This window comes from Antechinus flavipes, chromosome 5 (assembly GCF_016432865.1).
Source record: "Antechinus flavipes isolate AdamAnt ecotype Samford, QLD, Australia chromosome 5, AdamAnt_v2, whole genome shotgun sequence".
Lineage (NCBI taxonomy): Eukaryota > Metazoa > Chordata > Mammalia > Dasyuromorphia > Dasyuridae > Antechinus > Antechinus flavipes.
The window spans coordinates 128,040,208-128,059,407 of record NC_067402.1 but is presented as its reverse complement, the minus strand read 5'-3'; the positions used below and the strand labels follow the sequence as shown (position 1 = coordinate 128,059,407).

The window sequence follows — 19,200 nt, the reverse complement described above, 5'->3', positions numbered from 1 at the left end:
GTCCCAATGAACCTTTTGCAGATTTTGTGGGACGTTTACAAACAGCTGTAATAATAACCTTTGGAGATAATGCAGCAACAGAAATAATGACCAGACATTTGGCTAAGGAAAATGCCAACGAGGTTTGCAAAAGAATTATATGGGGGCTAGACAAAGATGCTCCTTTGGAGGAGATCATAAGATGCTGTGCCACAGTGGGCACAAATGCTTATTATACCCAAACTATGATGAATATGGGAAGACAAGGTCCTTCTTGGCAGAGGAATTCTAGAGAAACTCGTCGATGTTTTCAGTGCGGAAAAGTTGGACATTTGAGAGCCCAATGTAGAAATGGAGATAGAGTGAGAAGACAGGGTGAGAGAAAACCCAAAACCCCATGTCCAAAATGTAACCGAGGCTTTCATTGGGCCTCTAAATGTATATTGACCCAGAGGAAGGAGAGGCAAGGCCCAGCTCCAAAGTACCAATCGAAGGACAGGTGGGGCATGATAGCAGCTGAGGTTACACCCAGAGAGACTTTAGAAATTCAGGACTCTGATGTCATCAACCAACAGAAAAGCAATCAGGATTACAGTTGGGAAGAATACAGGCCTTTTAAGACAACAAGGCAATATCCAGTGCAAATGGCTCCAATGTAATTACCAGATGATGAGGAGAAATCCCAAATTTGGTAAATAGAAGGGAATTAGGTTAATTGCTTGGGGAAGAGGATCTGCTTATATTTCCACAGGTGGAAAAGGCTAACAATGAGACTGTCAAAAGAATTTTAAAATCTTCAGCTTTCAGTTCCTGAAAAACTAGCAAGAATCATTGGCTTCCCTGAGATGAAAAATTGTTGATGAGACTTTTTGCAGTACTTCAGAGCTTACAGGAATTATTAGATTCCTGGCACATGAACTAATGGACAATGGATTGCTTATGGACTATTTCTAGGACTTATGGACATGTGTAAATTTTCAGGTTGATTCTTGTTATTTGTTACATTACTACTAGCCTGTGTTATATTGCTATGTGCTTATGTAAATTATGTATAATGCCTCCCATATTGATGGATTTATGTATACCATGTATATCTGTTACAAAGTTCTGGCCCATATTGATGGATTTATGTGTACCCCCTCAGAAACCCCCTATGTTTTAAAACAAAAGAAAGGGGGAGATGTTGGAATTCTTACTAACTGCTAACTAATTAGAGTTGATCTAATCTTACAAGAAGATGTTTTGGGCAGAACCTGAAACAAGGTACTAAGTAGAACTAATTAATACAAGGCTTGTGTTCACAACTTTACTCATTGGAGTTCAATGAGTTCACACCTCCCTTGAAGCTCTTTGGGCCAGAGAGCACTATGGGAGAAAACCCACAATCCCTCTCTTGAGCATAAATAGAGCTTCAATGGGCCAGTCAAGGGAGTTCTTGAGAGTGAAGAAGCTACAAGTTGAGATTTCACCGGAATGACATGAAGAATGGAGCTGGCTGAAGGCTGAAGAAAGCAGAGGCAGAGGCTGAAGGATCAGACCTTTGGATTTGGTGACATTTGGAGAGAGCTCTTGGAACCAAGCAGAGAGATAGACCTCTAAGCTAACCGGGCTATATTGGAGATAATAAAAGATCTGAACTTTTATCACCTGGCTGTGTTTTGAGAAGAAAAAGCTCACCACATTTTGGCACCCAAACAGGGACCAATTCAGATCCATCTGAACCAGATCACAACATTTTGGTTTTGAGAAGAAAAAGCTCACCACAATCATCTATCAATAACTTAACTCTTTTCATCAATACAATGATCTAAGACAATCCCAAAGATCTCATAATGGAAAATGCTATCCATAAACAAAGAAAGATCTGATGGAGACTGAACAGGTTGAATTATGCTATTTTCATTTTATTTTTTCATGGTTTTTTTTTTCTTTTGGTTTGTTTCTTCTTTCACAACATGACTGATGTATTTTTTGAATTTTGAAGTATAGTATTTTTACATGATTTCATATATACAACCTATATCAAATTGCTTATTTTTTTTAGGGAAGAGGGATGGAAAGGAGGGAAGAGAAAAAAATCTGGAACTCAAATATTTTTAAAATGGATGCTCAAAATAATTTTTATATATAATTGGAAATGTTAGAAGGTAGGTCAGTATGACTGGATTGTAGAGTCAGGGGGAAAGGAGGAAAGTATGAGAAAACTGGAAAGGCAGGAGGAAACCAGGTAATAAGGCCTTCTGAATGCCCAAAATAGGAGCATTTGATCTTGGAGGTAATACAGAGTCACTATTGCTTAATGAAAAGAAAGAATGACATGATAAGATCTATGCTTTAGGAAAATCACTATTTGGAAGTGAGCAAAGAATAGATGGTATCATGGAAGGTTTTGAATCAGAAAGAAAATGGAAGTCTAGTGCAATAATATAAGCAAGAAGTAATGAAGAACTGAATTAAAGTGTTGACTGTGAGTAGATAGAAAAGGAAATCTATGAGAAATGCTACAAAGATAGAAAATTTGTCACCAGATTGAGTATGAAGACTAAAAAGGAGTAGTTAAGGAACTACATCTGGGTGAATAAGAGAAAGGTGGTGTCATTGACAATAATAGAGACATTTATAAGAGAGAAGGGCCTAGAAAGAAAGATAATATTAAGTTCAAGATGTATATAGAATGTCCAGTTTGAGATGTAAAAAAAAAAAATTAGTGATGTATGGATGTTCTCAAGAGAGAAACTAGGACTGAATAAACAGAACAGGAAATCATTTCTTCATAGGAATATTATGTGAATTCATGAGAAATAGATGAACTTAAGAAGAGGTAAAACACCTTAAAAAATTGTAAACTCCATTACAGCTGAGGTCAAGTCATATTCATCTCTTGTCTCCCCTAGAGTTTCATAAAGCATTTTGCATATATAGCTGGGAGACAGTAAATTTGTCAAGGAATTTGAATAAGTGGATGTTTACTGTATTTGAGAAATAGAAATTATATTTCTAATCTTATTATACATTGCTCTCTTTCTTGTATTCTATAGTCCAGTCAAACTGATCTTTTTTTTGTACACAGGACAATACAGACTATTTCCTAAGGACTCACCTTAGTCCTGGTTGTCTTCTATGACTGGATGTACTCCTACTGTTCTTCTAATCTCCCTATGTCTTAGAATTTTTTGTTTCTTTTAAAACTCTGCTTAGATACTTCCTTCTACATAAAGGCTTCCTCAATCCTTCCTTCAGCTGCTAGTACTATCCCCTGAAAACAACACCCCTGTTTCCTGTTTCAAATTTCTGTGACTTAATTGTATTTACTTTTGCATTTATATGTTGTATTCTTGTATTGAATGTAAACTCCCTGATGGCATTTCATTTTTGTTTTTGTAGCTCCAGTGCCTAGAACAGCATTTGGCACATAGGAAGGGACTTGATAAATGTTTACTGATTAAAGACAACTATCTGCCCTTCAAAAAGTAATATCATGTAGTAATAGTTGAACTCATTGGAAATTATTCCAAACAGGAAGATAGATAATATTCCATTAAAATAGGATTCCTTAGAATATTATTTTAAAGATTTGAACTCAAGTCCTCCTGACTTCAGGGCTGGTGCTCTAGCTACCCCAAGTATTATTTTAAAGATGTGTCATTTTTTCTTTCCTACTCTCAAATCTTCTGTCATATTGCTTCAATATAAGAGAAATGCTTTCAAGTTATTTAAAGTTAGGAGTTCCATACCTGAGTCTATAGAGTTCTCTATCCCATTCTACTTTTTGATGCTCTAATTGGGATTTCATTTTTCTTGTTTCTGATAATTCTTCCTGTAGTCCAGTAATCTTGTTTTCCAAACTCTTAACTTTTCTTGTGAGTTGTGTACATCGTGCTTTTTTAAGTTCTACTGATCGTTCATATTTAAGAACTGCATCCTGAATTTTCAGAAGGTGAATAGAATCTGTATAGAAAAACCACAAATAAATAAAAATATCAGGATTTTATAAAATCTTCAGTACAGCAGCAGTATACTTAGAATTCAGCTTCTTTGGCACTGATAAAATAGTATTCATATATGAATCATAAGGTTATGCCAAAAATATTATTTTGCCTATACATTTAAATTGAATTTGAAAATAACCTACTTTCCTGTGAGAACTATGAACAATTAAAAAGAATCTCTAAGTTACACATTATTTTATTAAAAAAAAAACTGATTGAAACCTCAGAATTCTTCACAATAATTAAAAAAAAATGTGAAAAATAAACATTCTGATGTGTACTGCAAGTGGAACAAGTAAGATCAATAAAATAATTTATATATTTAATATCTGTATATTACAAGTATACTGAATTATTTTATAAGTATAATAAACATTTTACCCCAAATACTTACATGTAACACTGCTTGTTTTGTAGCAGCCCTTTTTGTAGTGGCAAGGAACTTGAAACTGAATAGATACCCATCAAATGGGGAATGGCTGAATAAGTTATGGTATATTAATGTAATGAAATATTATTGTTCTATAAGAAATGATCAGAATGCTGATTTCAGAAAGACCTGAAGAAACTTACATGAACTAATGCTAAGTAAGTTGAGTAGAACTAAGAAAACATTGTATACAGTAACAAGATTATGTTATGATCAATTCTGATAGACTTTGCTCTGTTCAACAATGAGGTGATTCAGGTCAATTCCAATAGACTTGTGATGGAGAAAACCATTTGCATCCAGAGAGAGGACTATGGGGACTGAATGTGGTTCACGACATAGTATTTTCACCTTTGTTGTTATTTGCTTGCTTGTGTTTTTCTTCCTCATTTCCCCACTCCTTTGGATCTGATTTTTTTTTTTTTTTTTTTTTGTGCAGTATGATAGATGTGGAAATATGTTTAGAAGAACTGCCTATGATTAACCTATATTGGCTGTTTAGGGGGCAGAGCAGTTGAGGGGGAGAGGAAAATTTGGAATGCAGGGTTAGGAAAGGGTGAATGTTGAAAACTATCTTTGCATGTATTTTGAAAAATAAAAAGCTATTATTATTAAAACATTGCTTGTTTTTTAGAGATATAATATAAATCAGGGGCAACATCATACAATAAAATTCTTTTTCATTTATTAATTGGCCAGAGTTTTGGTAACTTTAAACAAAATATACCAGAAGAAAAAGAAAAAGACAATGTTCCAAGCCTTAAGAAAATAGATGGCATAAAACCCATGTACTTTATTCTACAGAGATAAATTTAGACTTAATCCAGAGTTAGAAATGTGTGTTTTATAATAATGCACTGTTGGTGGAATTGTGAAACAACCATTCTGGAGAGCAATTTAGAACTATGCCCAAAGGACTATAAAACTGCATATCCTTTGATCCAGCAGTGTCTTACAAACATGAACTGGTGCTAAGTGAAGTATGCAGAACTAGAATACTGTACACAAAGATGGACTTGGCTCTTTTCAACAATGAGGTGATTCATGCAATTTCAACAGATTTGTATGGAAAGTACCATCCACAACCAGAGAGAGAACTATGAAGACTGAATGTAGATCGAAGAATTGTATTTTCATTTTTTTGTTGTTATTGCTTGTTTGCTTTTTTCTTTTTATTCCCTTTTGATTTTTTTTTGCACAGCATAATGAATGTGAAAATATGTTTAGAAGAATTGCACATATTTATCCTATATGGGATTGCCATATAAGACATGGCATATATGAGAGGGGGAGAGATGGCAGGAAAGGGAAAAAAATTTTGAACACAAAAATTTGCACGGGTGAATGTTGAAAACTATCTTTGCATGTTTTTTGGAAAAATGAAATACTATTAAAAGTAGAAAAAAAAATCAAGTTACAGACAGACTTGATTATCTGGTTTCCCTTGTCAACATTTAATTCTTCATATTTTTCAGCATTTAGCAGAATTGGAGCAGCAAGGACATAGGGGAGAACAGGACTGTTAGAGATAGACACAGTGATTATAGTGGGTGGTGAAGTTGACAGTAAGGGAAATCATAAGATCAAAGTTTCAAAGCAAAAGAAGAAACTGAATCACAGAGAAGTTAAAGAATTTGTTGAGATTAGTCAGTAGCTATATTAGGCAGAATCTGAAAATAGGTATTAAGATATCATGTTCAGTACACTATCCTATGGGCCATGCTGACAGAAAAATTATAAAAATTAGATAGAAAATGTGTGAAATTGGTGACATTTTTGGCCACTCAGTTTAAGATTTTAATATTTTGGCTATTTTTCCATGGAAGAGAGCACTTTATGCAACAAGTCATGTTGCTTCAACAATGCTCTTCTATTATCAACCAAGTAAAATTCATACACTTTATCCTAGCACTCCATATGAACAACTCACATGAAGTACTAATATAGCACATATAGGTTTACAAAATACCTTCTCCATAACAATCCTTTGAAATAAAGTATTTTATAGAAAACAAAACTCCATGTTTAAATGATTTTTCTATACACACAAAGCTAGATCTATAATTTTATAATACTCTATCTTTCCATATTTACTTCTTATTGATATATATTTTTTCCAGTAAAACTAGATTTTCAGTCATTTTCCTCCCTCTTTGCTTACAATTCCCATGTTTGAAATGTTCATTTCATTTCCCCTATAATTCTATGACCTATTGAATTCAAAGCCATCCTTTAAAACTTAACTCAAATACTATTTTTATAAATAGGTAGTTTTTTTTATTCTTGATAGCTAATGTTCTTTCCCACTTTATTACCTATAGCGATATGAGTAAACTCTTCAAAAAATGTATGTATTTTTTAATATCAGTTACCTAAATATGTTCTATCCCCCCCTAGTAGATTGCACACTCAATAAGGAAAAGGATTGTCTCATTTGAAATTTGTGTATTTGGCACACTAAATATTTAATAATTCTTTTTGAATTGAAACAAATAGCAGGTCAACTTTGAGAATGTCTGTGGCTGAAAAATTCATCACTTTGAAGCCAACATCGTAATCCTTTTCAGCCACAGATTAGACTTCAATGTCAGAGCTTTCAAGAATCAAAGTCACTTCTATTCTGCTACAAATCAATGAAGTATGTCTTCAGTAGTATATTCTTCGATATACACACATTTTTAGGTTCTATTTAATACTAATATTCTGTTAGCAAAATTTAAAAATATTCTTACCTTTGCAATCAACACTAAGCTGTTCAATCAGTAACATAATATTCTTATAGTTTGAGGGAGGCAAATCATAATCCTCTGTAGCTGTGTCAGATGACTGAGTGAGATCATCAAGATCATCTGCATCAACCTGTACTTTGTCCTATAAAATAAATAAAAGTACTATAAAATAATAAAAACTTAAAAATAATAATATTGGCTAACATTTACATAGTACTTTAAGGTTTTTACAACAATTTGTATACATTATCTCATGGCATCTTCACAACAATTTTGTAAGATAAGCACCACTCATAATTATTGAAACAGGTTATTAGAGAAATTAGGTGAGATCTCCAAAATCATAAAGCTATTTAAGAGCTCAAGGATGGATTCACACTTAGGGTCTTCTTAATTCTATTCATTAGGCCACTTACTATCTAAAAGCTGAATTATTTAGCAGCTTTATGAAAATGATCACAAATCATCACAATATTTCTCATAAATAGTAAATGGTCTTATTTATGGGGCGAAATGAAGAAAGTTAGGCAACATAATTAGCTTTCTGATAGTCATATTTCACATTTTAGTAGGAGACTATTTCTAAAAGTATCCATTTTCAGGTTAAATAGTCCTATACTTTATAATGCAGAAAAGAGGTCCTATCTGTTCATTGAATATTATATTATTTTCTAATTTATAATTCTAGCATTTTTACAGTACCTTATTCTTTTCATTCAATGTTTTCTTTGCAGGGCTAAAAGACAAATAATTCTTTTTAGTGTGAATATAATAGAGAAGATACACATAAAGTTTCTTATCATTTTAGCTATTTGGTTTAATATGTACTTATTTGAAAATCAATTGCTTTTTCATGTTTCTAGTAAACCACATGAGTTATAGTATACAACAGTATTTAATCTCATAACCATAATTTGCCCATTAAAAAGTTTTTAAAAGAAACAAAAAAAATTAAATAACATCTGAATTTCTTCCATTAATAGAAAGAATATTTTTTAAAAATAAACATGAGCCAAAAAAATTTTAACTTGTAATAACTTGTAATAACTTGTAATAACTTGTAATAACTTGTAATAGGATAACAATGATTTACCTTTCAATTGTTTGTATCCCAAATTCCTTGTTATTAAGATTCTAAAATAACAAGAATTTTGACAGAATACTGTAACAATTGTTAGTATGAACTGAGTCACCAATAAATATTAAATTATTTCCATTATGCTTCATTGTATTATAAGTTTTAGAAAATATAATACATAATAACCAACATAATCATAATTTTAAAAATTCAAGTTATAGGCATGTATGTTCTATTTACCATATTGCAAACTCCTAGGGATAACATACTATCTTATTCACCTTTCTATCTTTCCCAGGGCCTGGCATAACTTCATATTGTATGTGATTAATTCTTTGTAAATAATTTTATCAGTACAATGAATGGACTCCTTGTGGAAGAAATATGAAAGAATATACATTGTAATGACCGCGTATTTAAAATCAGCCGGAGTCAGGAATTCAGGTTAAGGGAAAAATCTTCAATCTTTATTGAAGTGAAGAGGTGAATAAGGATTGTGATACCAATATGGGCAAAAAAGATTGCGATAGCAATATGGGCAGCTGTGACAGGAAGCCAGCTAACAGAGTGGGATCTGAGCTGAACAGCCTTCGCAATGGCAATGCAAGCAGTCTCCCCTGCCTCCACCCACCAAAATTGTCATTTCCTATACAACACATCAGGACTTGCACAAAGAATGGGCGGGGGCCATTCTTTCTCCAAGCTTATTATATTAATAGAGTATGGTCCAATTACTATTTAGCCTCATGTGCTTGGGACCTCAGTGCATCAACTCAAGCCTCAGCCCATTACAATACATTATCTCTGACAAGACGAGAAACCATGATATTCTCCTCTGGAGAAAGTACTCATGACTATATACAAATTCTCAAATTTAAATGTGATTAAATAAAATAAGAAAATTCAGAGAGAGAAATTCTATGAAAGAATGATTGGCTCTTTCTAGGTATTTAGAAAATAATGAGATATTTTAGCTTCAGTGATCTAATAACATATAAACTGGAGGGAGAAAAATCAGGCAGAAGTAAATTTTGACAAATTATAACTGAAGAAAATGGGTTCTATCAGTTCCCAGGGGCTTAAGCAACCATTCTATTAAAAACAACTAAAAGTTAAACAGACTTTAACTAATATATATACATTATATAACTTATTGTTAGTATATGTACTGCCACATAGTTTTAGAAATATGATGTTTCAATGAAGACTATTATAACAATAGCAATCATTAGCAGAATATTTTACTGAAAGCAAGAGAAATATAATATATTTATTGAATGAATAATACAGTTTGTTTCTATAGCACTTTACAAAGAACTTTCTTTACAACAATTCTGCTGATTATCATCCCTATTTTACAAATGTGTAATATGTCTCCTATATTCCACTGCTAATGATGGCCTTGTGGTACAGTGGAAAGTGGCTCTTCCTCTTTTCACTTGTATGACTGTAGGTAAACCACAGAGGCTGGACTAGATGACCCCTACAGTGTCTTCCAGTTTTCAATCTATGCTAGGACATAGCCTTCATCTTCTGATTCTAGGGTTGGTATTACTAGTGCTTAGGTTTGTATAGTGAAAACCCTATTCCTATGGATTAACGTCGATCCTGCTGTATTCTGTCATCATGAGAAAATTAGAGTGCATTATCACTATGACCGGTTAGTCATGTTGGAGAAAATGAGAATTTCAACTGTCAAATAGTGAGAAGTAGTATGGCATATATATAAATGAGGAGTCTCGGCCTCCTTGTTTTACCATAACTTTCTTGGCATTTGGAATTCAGTTGCCTGAAGAGAAAAGTGCTATTGTGCATATGTCTCATGCTCCCACCTATTTAGAAAGAATTCTAAACCCTTAGAACAAAGAATATCAGGACAATAATCTTCTGCCATTACAAAAAGTACATACTGCTAATATTTTTCCATAAAGTAGCAGCTTACCTTAATTCATAATTATCTGTTTCACTTAAACTGCTGTCATCACAACTATGGAGTAAGATACCAGATGAGGAATTCACTTTTTCAGAAGATAAAGTCATACCAGGATCCTTGGGAATCCACTTATTATTCTGAGGTTTTTTAACCTTTTTCCTATGCATGGCAAAATCATTGCTGAAAAAAAAAAAATTCATGTAGGGATGTTTAATTTAGACTATTCTCTATTGGAATAGAGAAAACTTTTAATAAAACAACGGGGGAGTGACTTTTCTTTCTCTTTTAACACATATTAGATTTTGCTTCCCTACTAAGCTTTCTTAATTAAGACTTTGATCACATCATTCCTCAGATAATAAATCTTTAATGGCCCCCTGTTTTGTAGTGAATCAAATCTGCACTGCCAGGCAGTTTCTTCATACTCATGCCTACTTTCTTAATCTATCAAAGATTTTCACACTACTTTTCAGAATGCAAGGTCTATTCCAGTCAGATTTGTATCTTCTCTAGTCTAGGAATGTGTTTTGCTTATTTCTCTATCAAACTTTTCTTCACTTACAATGTTCCTTCTTTTCTACCTATACTTGGATTAAAAGACAACAACTGTACAAAACTGGATAGTTTTGACTATATAATTCGTGTGCAAAATATCTGAGAGTTATCAAGGCAGGCCTGATTAGAGACAATAATACCAGGAGAAAGTCCAAAAATTTAATTTAATTGTAGATTGAATTCTAAGAGGCATAGAATCTAGGAAGGAGAGGACAGTTTCCTTACGCTATATTTTGAACAGAATATGAAGAATATATTCATTTCTGGGAGCCATATTTTAGGAAATACATTTAGCACTCAGAAGATATGCAGATGTTTACCCTAGCTAGAGAAGAGAAGATGAAGAATTGGGAGTATAGGGAGTGATAAATACACTTAACCTGTATAAAAGATTATTATATTTATTTGACCCTCCCAAAAGGTAGGACTAGGGACAGAAAAACACATTTGAGATCAATACACAAAAACAAAAAAACAACCAACTTCCAAACAATTAGACTTATATATTTAAAGAGGAATGGACTGTCCTAGGAATTAAGCATAATTGTGTAAGTGTATGCATGTATGTGTGTGTTTGTATGCATATATGAGTGTGCATGTAGACAAAATCAGTAAACAATTAACAACTACAATGTGGAAAGATTGTGCTTTGATTCTAGTTTGAAATGGATCTCACAAACTTTGTTGCTCTGTTCACATAGCCTTTAGGGACCTTCCCCTTCCCACTCTAATAAAATATCAAAGAAGTACTTTATTGGGAAAAAATGAATAGATAACTAGCACATTTTGTTATTATTCCTGATATCAATTTATTCCAGCCCCTAATATTATTCATAAATTTGAAAGAATTTGAACAGAATATTCTCTTGCAACTCACCCTGTTTTGCCCTGATTTTCAGGCAAAACTTTTCCAAATAACAATTAATTTCTCTAGTGCTTTAAAATTATTTTTCTCTCCCACTGCTAAACATATATCCCAAGGAGGTATTTTTACCCAAGCAAGAAAAGTCCTAGATAAAACCAAAATAGTCATAGCAACACTTTTTATAGTGGCAAATAACTGGGAAGAGAGTAATTGTTAATTGACTGGAGAAAGGCTAAACACGTCTATTAATGTAATAAGACTCATAATGTGTGGTTAGAAATAACTATTTAGATGCATTGGAATATTTTTAAGAATTAATGCAAATGAAGGATAATGATATAAATAGTAATTACAATAATGTAAATATTAAGGACAATAAAACAACTGAAACTGAATACCTAGAAATTATATTGACCAAGCTTCATCTAGATGAGAATATCTCTCCTATTTAGGCAGGATAGAGGACTATTTATGTGGTATGTTGTATGTAATACTGATGTGGTGATTAAAGATATTTTTCTAGAAGGATAAGGAGACATATAGTGGAAAATGAGGCTGATACAAAAAAAAAAGATGACAATTAAAATAAAAGTGTACTTTCTCTCAACTGTTCATGACTTTACTCTTTCACAAATAAGTCTAATGTTGTTATGTTACTTCTTACTAATCAAAGGAAAAGTAAACAATTTTTCTCTGTATGCCACTGAGGTCTGTTATTGAGGCAGGGAAAGATGCCCTTTTTCAGTGGCTGTCAAATATGTTATGCTTGTATAAATGTTGTCTTCTTGAACTTATGTCATTTTTGCTCTTGAAATTAATTATCCTATATGATACTATTGTTAAATTATCAGTTTAATAAAAGTATGCTTGGGCTTGCTTTTTTTACATTTGCTATTTTCTAAATGTCAATCCAGAACACTTCCAGATTCCAACTCTTACGAGTTGGAACTTTAGAAGTGGTTACAATTAGTAAGTATAATCCAAATCTCAATTGTGAATCCTTTTTATCATAATCCTGTCAGGTTGTTACCTATCATCTTAAAGTTTTATGATTTTTTTGGTGGGGCAGGAGGTAACAGTTATCTTTTTTTGCTCTTCCTCAGCCTGTCTATAACCCATATGAGCAATAGAAGGCCTTATGGAGCAAGTGCTACATGAAACTTTCTCTATTTTTTTTTTTTTTTTTGGTGTCAATTTCCCGTTTTTCTTCTTTATTCTTCCTCTTTTTTCTCCTCAATTCCATCCTAATGGGAAAGAACCAGAATACTTTTCCATTTGGACCTCTGGCTGTTGCCCTCTAACTACCCCCTCATATGATGGTGAGTTGATGGGTGGTTCTTTTCTATTTTTTGCATATCAGTACTTAAAAGTGTGAGGTTCTTAAGATTCTAAATTGTCCTTTTTTTTTTTTTTTTTTTTAACCCTCAGTGCTTGGCAAATGAGAAGTACTTAAACTGATTTGTTCATGAACATTTCTACTGATGGGGAACTTTTTAACTATTAGGAGAGTCCATCTAATTTTGTGGGGTAACTACAAGTGTATTTTCATCTCATTAGGACATGTGCAAACTGTCTTGCTTTTGCTTCTTGCCACAGATATCTTCTATTTCATGTTATTCTTTTGGATCTCATTAAAGGCTACTTACCTTCTTTCAATAGAAAATGATGAAACAATTCCAAAAGAAAAAAACAAAAAAAACCCAAAACTGAAAGCCAAAAAGAAATATTCATGGGACTTTCTTGATTAAAAAAACAAGACAGAAATATATGCACAGTGAATCTGAATTCAGATGTTGAGCAAACTGAACTTACTATTAACATTAATATTTTATAATAATATTTCAGTTAACTATTTGACAAACTTACTTCTTTAAAAGATGGTGGACAGGTGCTGAAATTTCCTTGGAAATGCTCATTATTGGAATTTCTTCCCTAGGGATTTTGTTTTCCTCATCTTTATTAAGTTGATTGCTCTCCATAGAAAATAGCTCATTAACTTTGTCAGCCATTATATTTTCACTTAATTTATCACCATTTTTGTCCTCCAATGTTCCCATTTCATTGTGTTGATGCTTTTTCTTTTCCTCTTCAACCTAAAAGAAAAGTTTAGTACTTAATGTCACTTTCTTAAAAAAATACACACACACACACACACACACACACACACACTTACTTAGGGACAAGTACTAGACCTGTGATTTAAATAGTATAAGGAACTATCCTAAGAGAAAATTCCCCATACCTGGTCTACCCTTTCTTGGCAATTTATAGTTGTAGAGTTGTCTGGAACATTGAGATCTTAAATGTCTTGCCTCTATCTATCTATCTATCTATCTATCTATCTATCTATCTATCTATCTATCTATGTAATCAAAGGCAGGACTTGAACAACATCTTGGCATACCAACCATTATGATATACTGCTTTTCATTTACCTATTTTTATTTTGAATTATAAGCCTAAATATATTATATTCAATTTTTTTAAATTTTAGAAGTCAAAATTCTTATAACTTTTAAAAAATTTTGTTTGAAAGAAAAATTTACTCAACTTTCAAAATGATAGCTAATTACCATCTCATTTTGTTTTCTCATCCTTTCTTCGGGTTCTACTCTTATTTTTCCCTTTTTAATAAATATCTGGGACAAAGAGATACACATTCAGACTCTTTTTCAGCTTTTTCTACTTTGATTCCACAAAGAACAGATAGACCAAGCTGAGGATGGAAATAATTACCTTGCCTTATTTTTCACCATACAATGGGGGTTTCCCATCCTATTCTCATTTCTTATTCCTTACTGTGAAGTTAAGGAAGGAGAAAAAAACTTAAGGTAGTCACTGAAATATTGGATCAACATTCTTAACAACATAGAAATCAAGCACAGTGGGATTTAGGCATTGAGACTGCTAGAAAAACAATGGCTGTTCACTGTGAACATTCACAGAAGCACAATCTTTTTAGTTTGGGTAAAAATCTTAGAATAATTCTATCATTTTATAGATGAGGATTCTGCCGCACAGAAACATTAAGTAACTTAGTCAAAATCATACTAATGAACTAATAGCAGAATCTATCCACATTTGATTTGGAAGATACTCATAATGAAGTTGCATTATTTAGTACTTAAAAAAATATATATGAGGTAGCATTGAATTTGGTCAGAAGCTTTAAAGCTTAAATACCATTTCCAAAAGTCATTTAAATTTTCTCAGCTTCAACTTCCTTGTCTGTAAATATGGGTCACATGTAATTTATAGGAATAGTAATGAAGATTAAATGATTTGTTGAGATTTGTAATTATATAAAATGTGAATTACTATTTTTTTTTTTGTATAAAACTTGTGATTTTATCAGTGTAGGTTACTTCAAATGAAGAAACTCCCTCTATAAATGCAAATCTCTCCTGCTTCTAATCTTAGGGTTGCCCAATTAGATAAATGGACTTGTCCATGGTAATATAGCAAGTATGTGTCAGAAGCTGAACTTCAATATAACTGAGTTAGGACTAATTGAGTTTGGTTCTCTATCCACTATCCTCTGTTGTATCTTACTATTACGAAAGGGTAATTATAATGAAGACAAGTGAATTTATGGACAAAACATAAAACAAAATGACTTGTAATATAATCCCCTCATTCATGATCTTTCCTCATTCATAAAATAGTGGGTTTTGACTCAAAGACTGCCAAAGCCCCTTCCAAAAAATAAAATTGAATGATTAAATGAACTGCTAATTTGATAGTATCTAAAGCCAGTCAGTTATTGAAATATATCACAAGTCAGTGTTTTGACATTATTTTTCCATCTTTTCTCACATTTTACATCATTTCTATGTGCTAAAAAATGACAAGTATCTATAGCAAATGAAAATATTTTTAAAACAACTAAATTGAAAAAGAATATTGAGATTGTAGTCAGAAAATCTAGATTTAAATTCCAACTGTCATTTATTAGTTGTAGGGTAAACAAATACTGTATTAATGCCTTTTTGAAAATTGCTATTAAGTAAATTAGGAAAACTAAGTTTCATGTTATTAGGAAAAAATGTTATTAGCAAAAAAATTAAATAATTTTAGCAAAAAATTTTAGTAAAAAATTAAGTAATATCAAATCATTTTAGTAAAGTCAGTAAAGATAAACTTAATAGATCATAATAAAAGTATTAGTCTAAATCTAATGGATAAATTAAAAATTTCCCAGTATTAGCTTATGTTTTCAAAAATTAAGCTACTTACATCTTGTACTTGGCTAAAAAAATAAAAATGTTCATAGAAAGAAAAATTCTTTCAAATGTAAACTATTGGAAGGATGTGCATAAAAAGGCATCTGAGTTCGTTACATTTCTTTTCAGTCTGTATCCTACTTATTGTTCTTTTGGCTACCTAGTTTAATATTCCAATTTACATATCTACTTGAGAAAGTTTCTTGTTTACATGCTAAATATTTTAGAATAAGATGAAGTAAATTACATGACCAAAATAAGAACTATAAAAAAGGCTTTCTGGATATTTTTCTTAATTCAACTTTTAATATACCTTTTACAAATAGCAAGCATTTAAACAGGGCTTTTTCATCATGTGAAAAATCAGTTCCACAGGATGATGAGTAGGAAAAATAAATAGAATATAGAGGCCAGGAGGTGAATCTACCTCTTTTTGTAGTTGTATTTTTTCTTTCTCCAAAGTCAGGAACTCTACTTGCAATATTCCTAACTTATTTTTAAATCTTTGCACATCTTCCTTTAATTCTTTATCCAGTTGCATATTTGATATTTTGTCACTATATGGAAGGGAGTGTCTCCAATGTCTTAGCTTGTTTGTAGCATTATTGGCATTATGATCACTATTCTGGAATAAGGTTTCATTTAGTTTTGTTTTCTCATTAAATTTTGTTGCAGTAATAAGTTTAGGTTTTTTTTCTTGCATGACTGATTTCATTTCATCAGAGCAAGTAAGGTGGACAGCAAATTGGCTTCCTAGACCATTTGACTGTAGCAAACGTCCTGAATCTAGTTCCAAATTTGTGGCATGTTTGTTCAGACTTCCTGCTATTTGCATACCAAATGCTTCATCTTCCTTCATTTCATTTATAGTTATTTTTGAGTCAGCTCTTTTTATATTTTCTGCTTCATAAGCAACACCCTCTTCATTTACATCACAGGTACATTCAATTTCTGGCTTATTATCATTCTTAAGATGTAAGTTGCTACTTTTTGAGCATAGATTACAAGATGACTGAAGAACATTTTTGTCGAAAATGAGTTTTAAATTCTGTAAAGTAGCACTTTCCATACTGTATTCCCTTTGTCTAGGAAATGACTGAACTCCTACATTGAGAGGGCCTCTATATTTCTTTTTTTCCTCAAAATCACTTGAGTTATTTGTCAAAGTAGGGGATACTTCCTGTAATTGTTTTAATTCCTCTTCAAAGACTGGTAGTACCTTTTCTTGTAGTTTCTCTGTTGGCTGATCAGCAATTTTGTCTTTTTCATAAATTTCACCAAACATCTGCTTTAACTCAGTTGTAATGACTTTAAAATTCTTTTTGACTTCCATTTTCTCTTCTGCCACCCACATTTTTTCATATTTTTCTTCCCAATTTGGATCTGCCTCTAAATGTACATCATCACCATGAGCTTTCTTATTGCATTCTGGTCCTTGAGGCATTCTTTTCAGATACAAAACTGGTAAATCAAGTGGCTTAACTTGTTTGTTAAATGCAGTTTGTTCTGGTATGTTGGCTGTTTCTAAAGTAACTTTATCCTTGGGTAATAAAATATGGACAAAGAAAAATTAAATAATAAACAAACAATAGTTAAAATTAATCTTTTATGCTTAGGATCTTACCTAATCATAAGTCATTGTGTTTCAAAGGAAAGTCAAAAAATTATTTAAACTTTCTCTAAATAACAACACAAAATTTCAAAGTAAGTTTTATTCAGGGTATTCCGATTTAGGGTAGATGTATTAATATACATATGTCATACTATATTCATAATAAAACAGGAACAATTTTCCATTTCATATCTTAATTTTTTCTGCTTTAATAGGACAATAATTTTAAAATAGGTTTAAAAAGATAATTTTAAATAGTCAAAATTATAATACAGATATGTTCAATAAAAAAAATAAAATAAAACTCAGGATGGGATAGAAAACTCACCTCACAACTCAATTTAACTAGAAAGATTCTTCACTACATTTATGTATTTGTTGCTCACTTTAATAGTTCTTTAAATTGAGGGACAATTAGAAGTATAAAAATAGCAACTCTAAATTATGACTTAAGTCTATGGGAAATTAGAATATGATTTTAAAAAACTGTATTGCCAAAAAATATACCTGTTTAGATTGTTCCCGTCTAACATTGGTGCCAGTTCAGAAAACCTCAATAATTATTTAACTAATTGGAGGGTTAGAATTGGCAAGAGAAGCCAAATGATTTTTTAATATATAATTAGGAACAAGAAATAAAAAAAAAATTATTACAATATGTAATTTAGACACATCAACAGAATTAATAAGATCTACAGGATAAGAAGTAACTATTTTAAAACAGACAAATAAGACATGATTCCTTGACCCCAGTAGAGGTAAGAACCATGGATTATAAGAACCATGGATCTAACTCTAAAAGCAATGTTCTTCAGATATTCAGATGTGTTGGAATGATAATCCCACAATTAGTTTGCATGCGATAAAGCATTGTAATGTTAATCTATATACAAGTATTTTTGAATAAATTATATTAAAACTGTTTACATGACAGAATTATATTCTATTATTTACAAATGACTACAATAACTTTTTTTATTGTTCAGTCATATCTGGCTTTTCAGGACTCTTTTTGGAATTTTCTTGACAAAGATACAGGAAAGGTTTGCCATTTCCTTCTCCAGTTCATTTCACAGTTAAGAAAACTGAAATAAACAGGATTAAGGGACTTGATCAGGATTATATAACTAGTAATCATTTGAAGGCAAATTTGAACTCATGAAGATGCATCTTCCTGACTACAGCCTGGTAGCACTCTATCCACCATACTACTTAGTTGTCCATAACAAAATAAACTACTTTAAATTATTTTGAATATCATTTCCCCCCAAAGTTGACATTTTAAATAATAATTTAAGTAAGGTGGCAACATTTTATTTGACTGATTTTCACTATATTCCAAATACACAAATCTACCAAGAAAATGAGTTCATTACATTTGGATAGAAATCTCATCTACAATATCCTAACAAGCCAACTAACAAGTAAGCTTCCAGCTAGAGATAACCACTGTTAGGATACATGTTACTTTCTAAAGTACTTATGTTCTTCATTGATCTATTAATTATAGAGACAATTATTTTCTTTAATGAATGCAAATGAAACAATAAAATCATTTCATGTAACAGTATGGATTCAAAAGGTTATTACAGCTCTAGATCATAAGTACTTTCGATTGCATGTTATGGCTACTCCTTGAACTAAAATCTATGCATTCTAAGAAAATATTTAAATAATTGACTTGTTGATGACTATGGTGCTATTTGGGCAATATTCAGATTAATGTTCTATAATTCATGAGGATAAGTTATACAGTAATAAGTTTTTGATTTTTAAGAAATCACATTAGAATAGTTACAGGGTAGTG

The 19,200-nt window shown here is 31.7% G+C and overlaps 1 protein-coding gene across 3 annotated transcripts in view; it reads right to left on the bottom strand.

The window, feature by feature from the left end:
- The window catches only part of ANKRD26 (ankyrin repeat domain containing 26), a 98,727-nt gene that overhangs the window by 39,980 nt on the left and 39,547 nt on the right, over positions 1-19,200 (bottom strand). For all 3 annotated transcript variants that reach the window (XM_051961437.1, XM_051961435.1, XM_051961436.1), the window contains 6 exons: positions 16,209-17,321; positions 13,425-13,651; positions 10,148-10,318; positions 7,830-7,863; positions 7,131-7,269; positions 3,714-3,927 (listed from right to left, as the gene is read on the bottom strand). In XM_051961437.1, the coding sequence (XP_051817397.1) occupies positions 3,714-3,927; positions 7,131-7,269; positions 7,830-7,863; positions 10,148-10,318; positions 13,425-13,651; positions 16,209-17,321 (1,898 nt within the window). The remainder of the gene's footprint in view (positions 1-3,713; positions 3,928-7,130; positions 7,270-7,829; positions 7,864-10,147; positions 10,319-13,424; positions 13,652-16,208; positions 17,322-19,200) is intronic.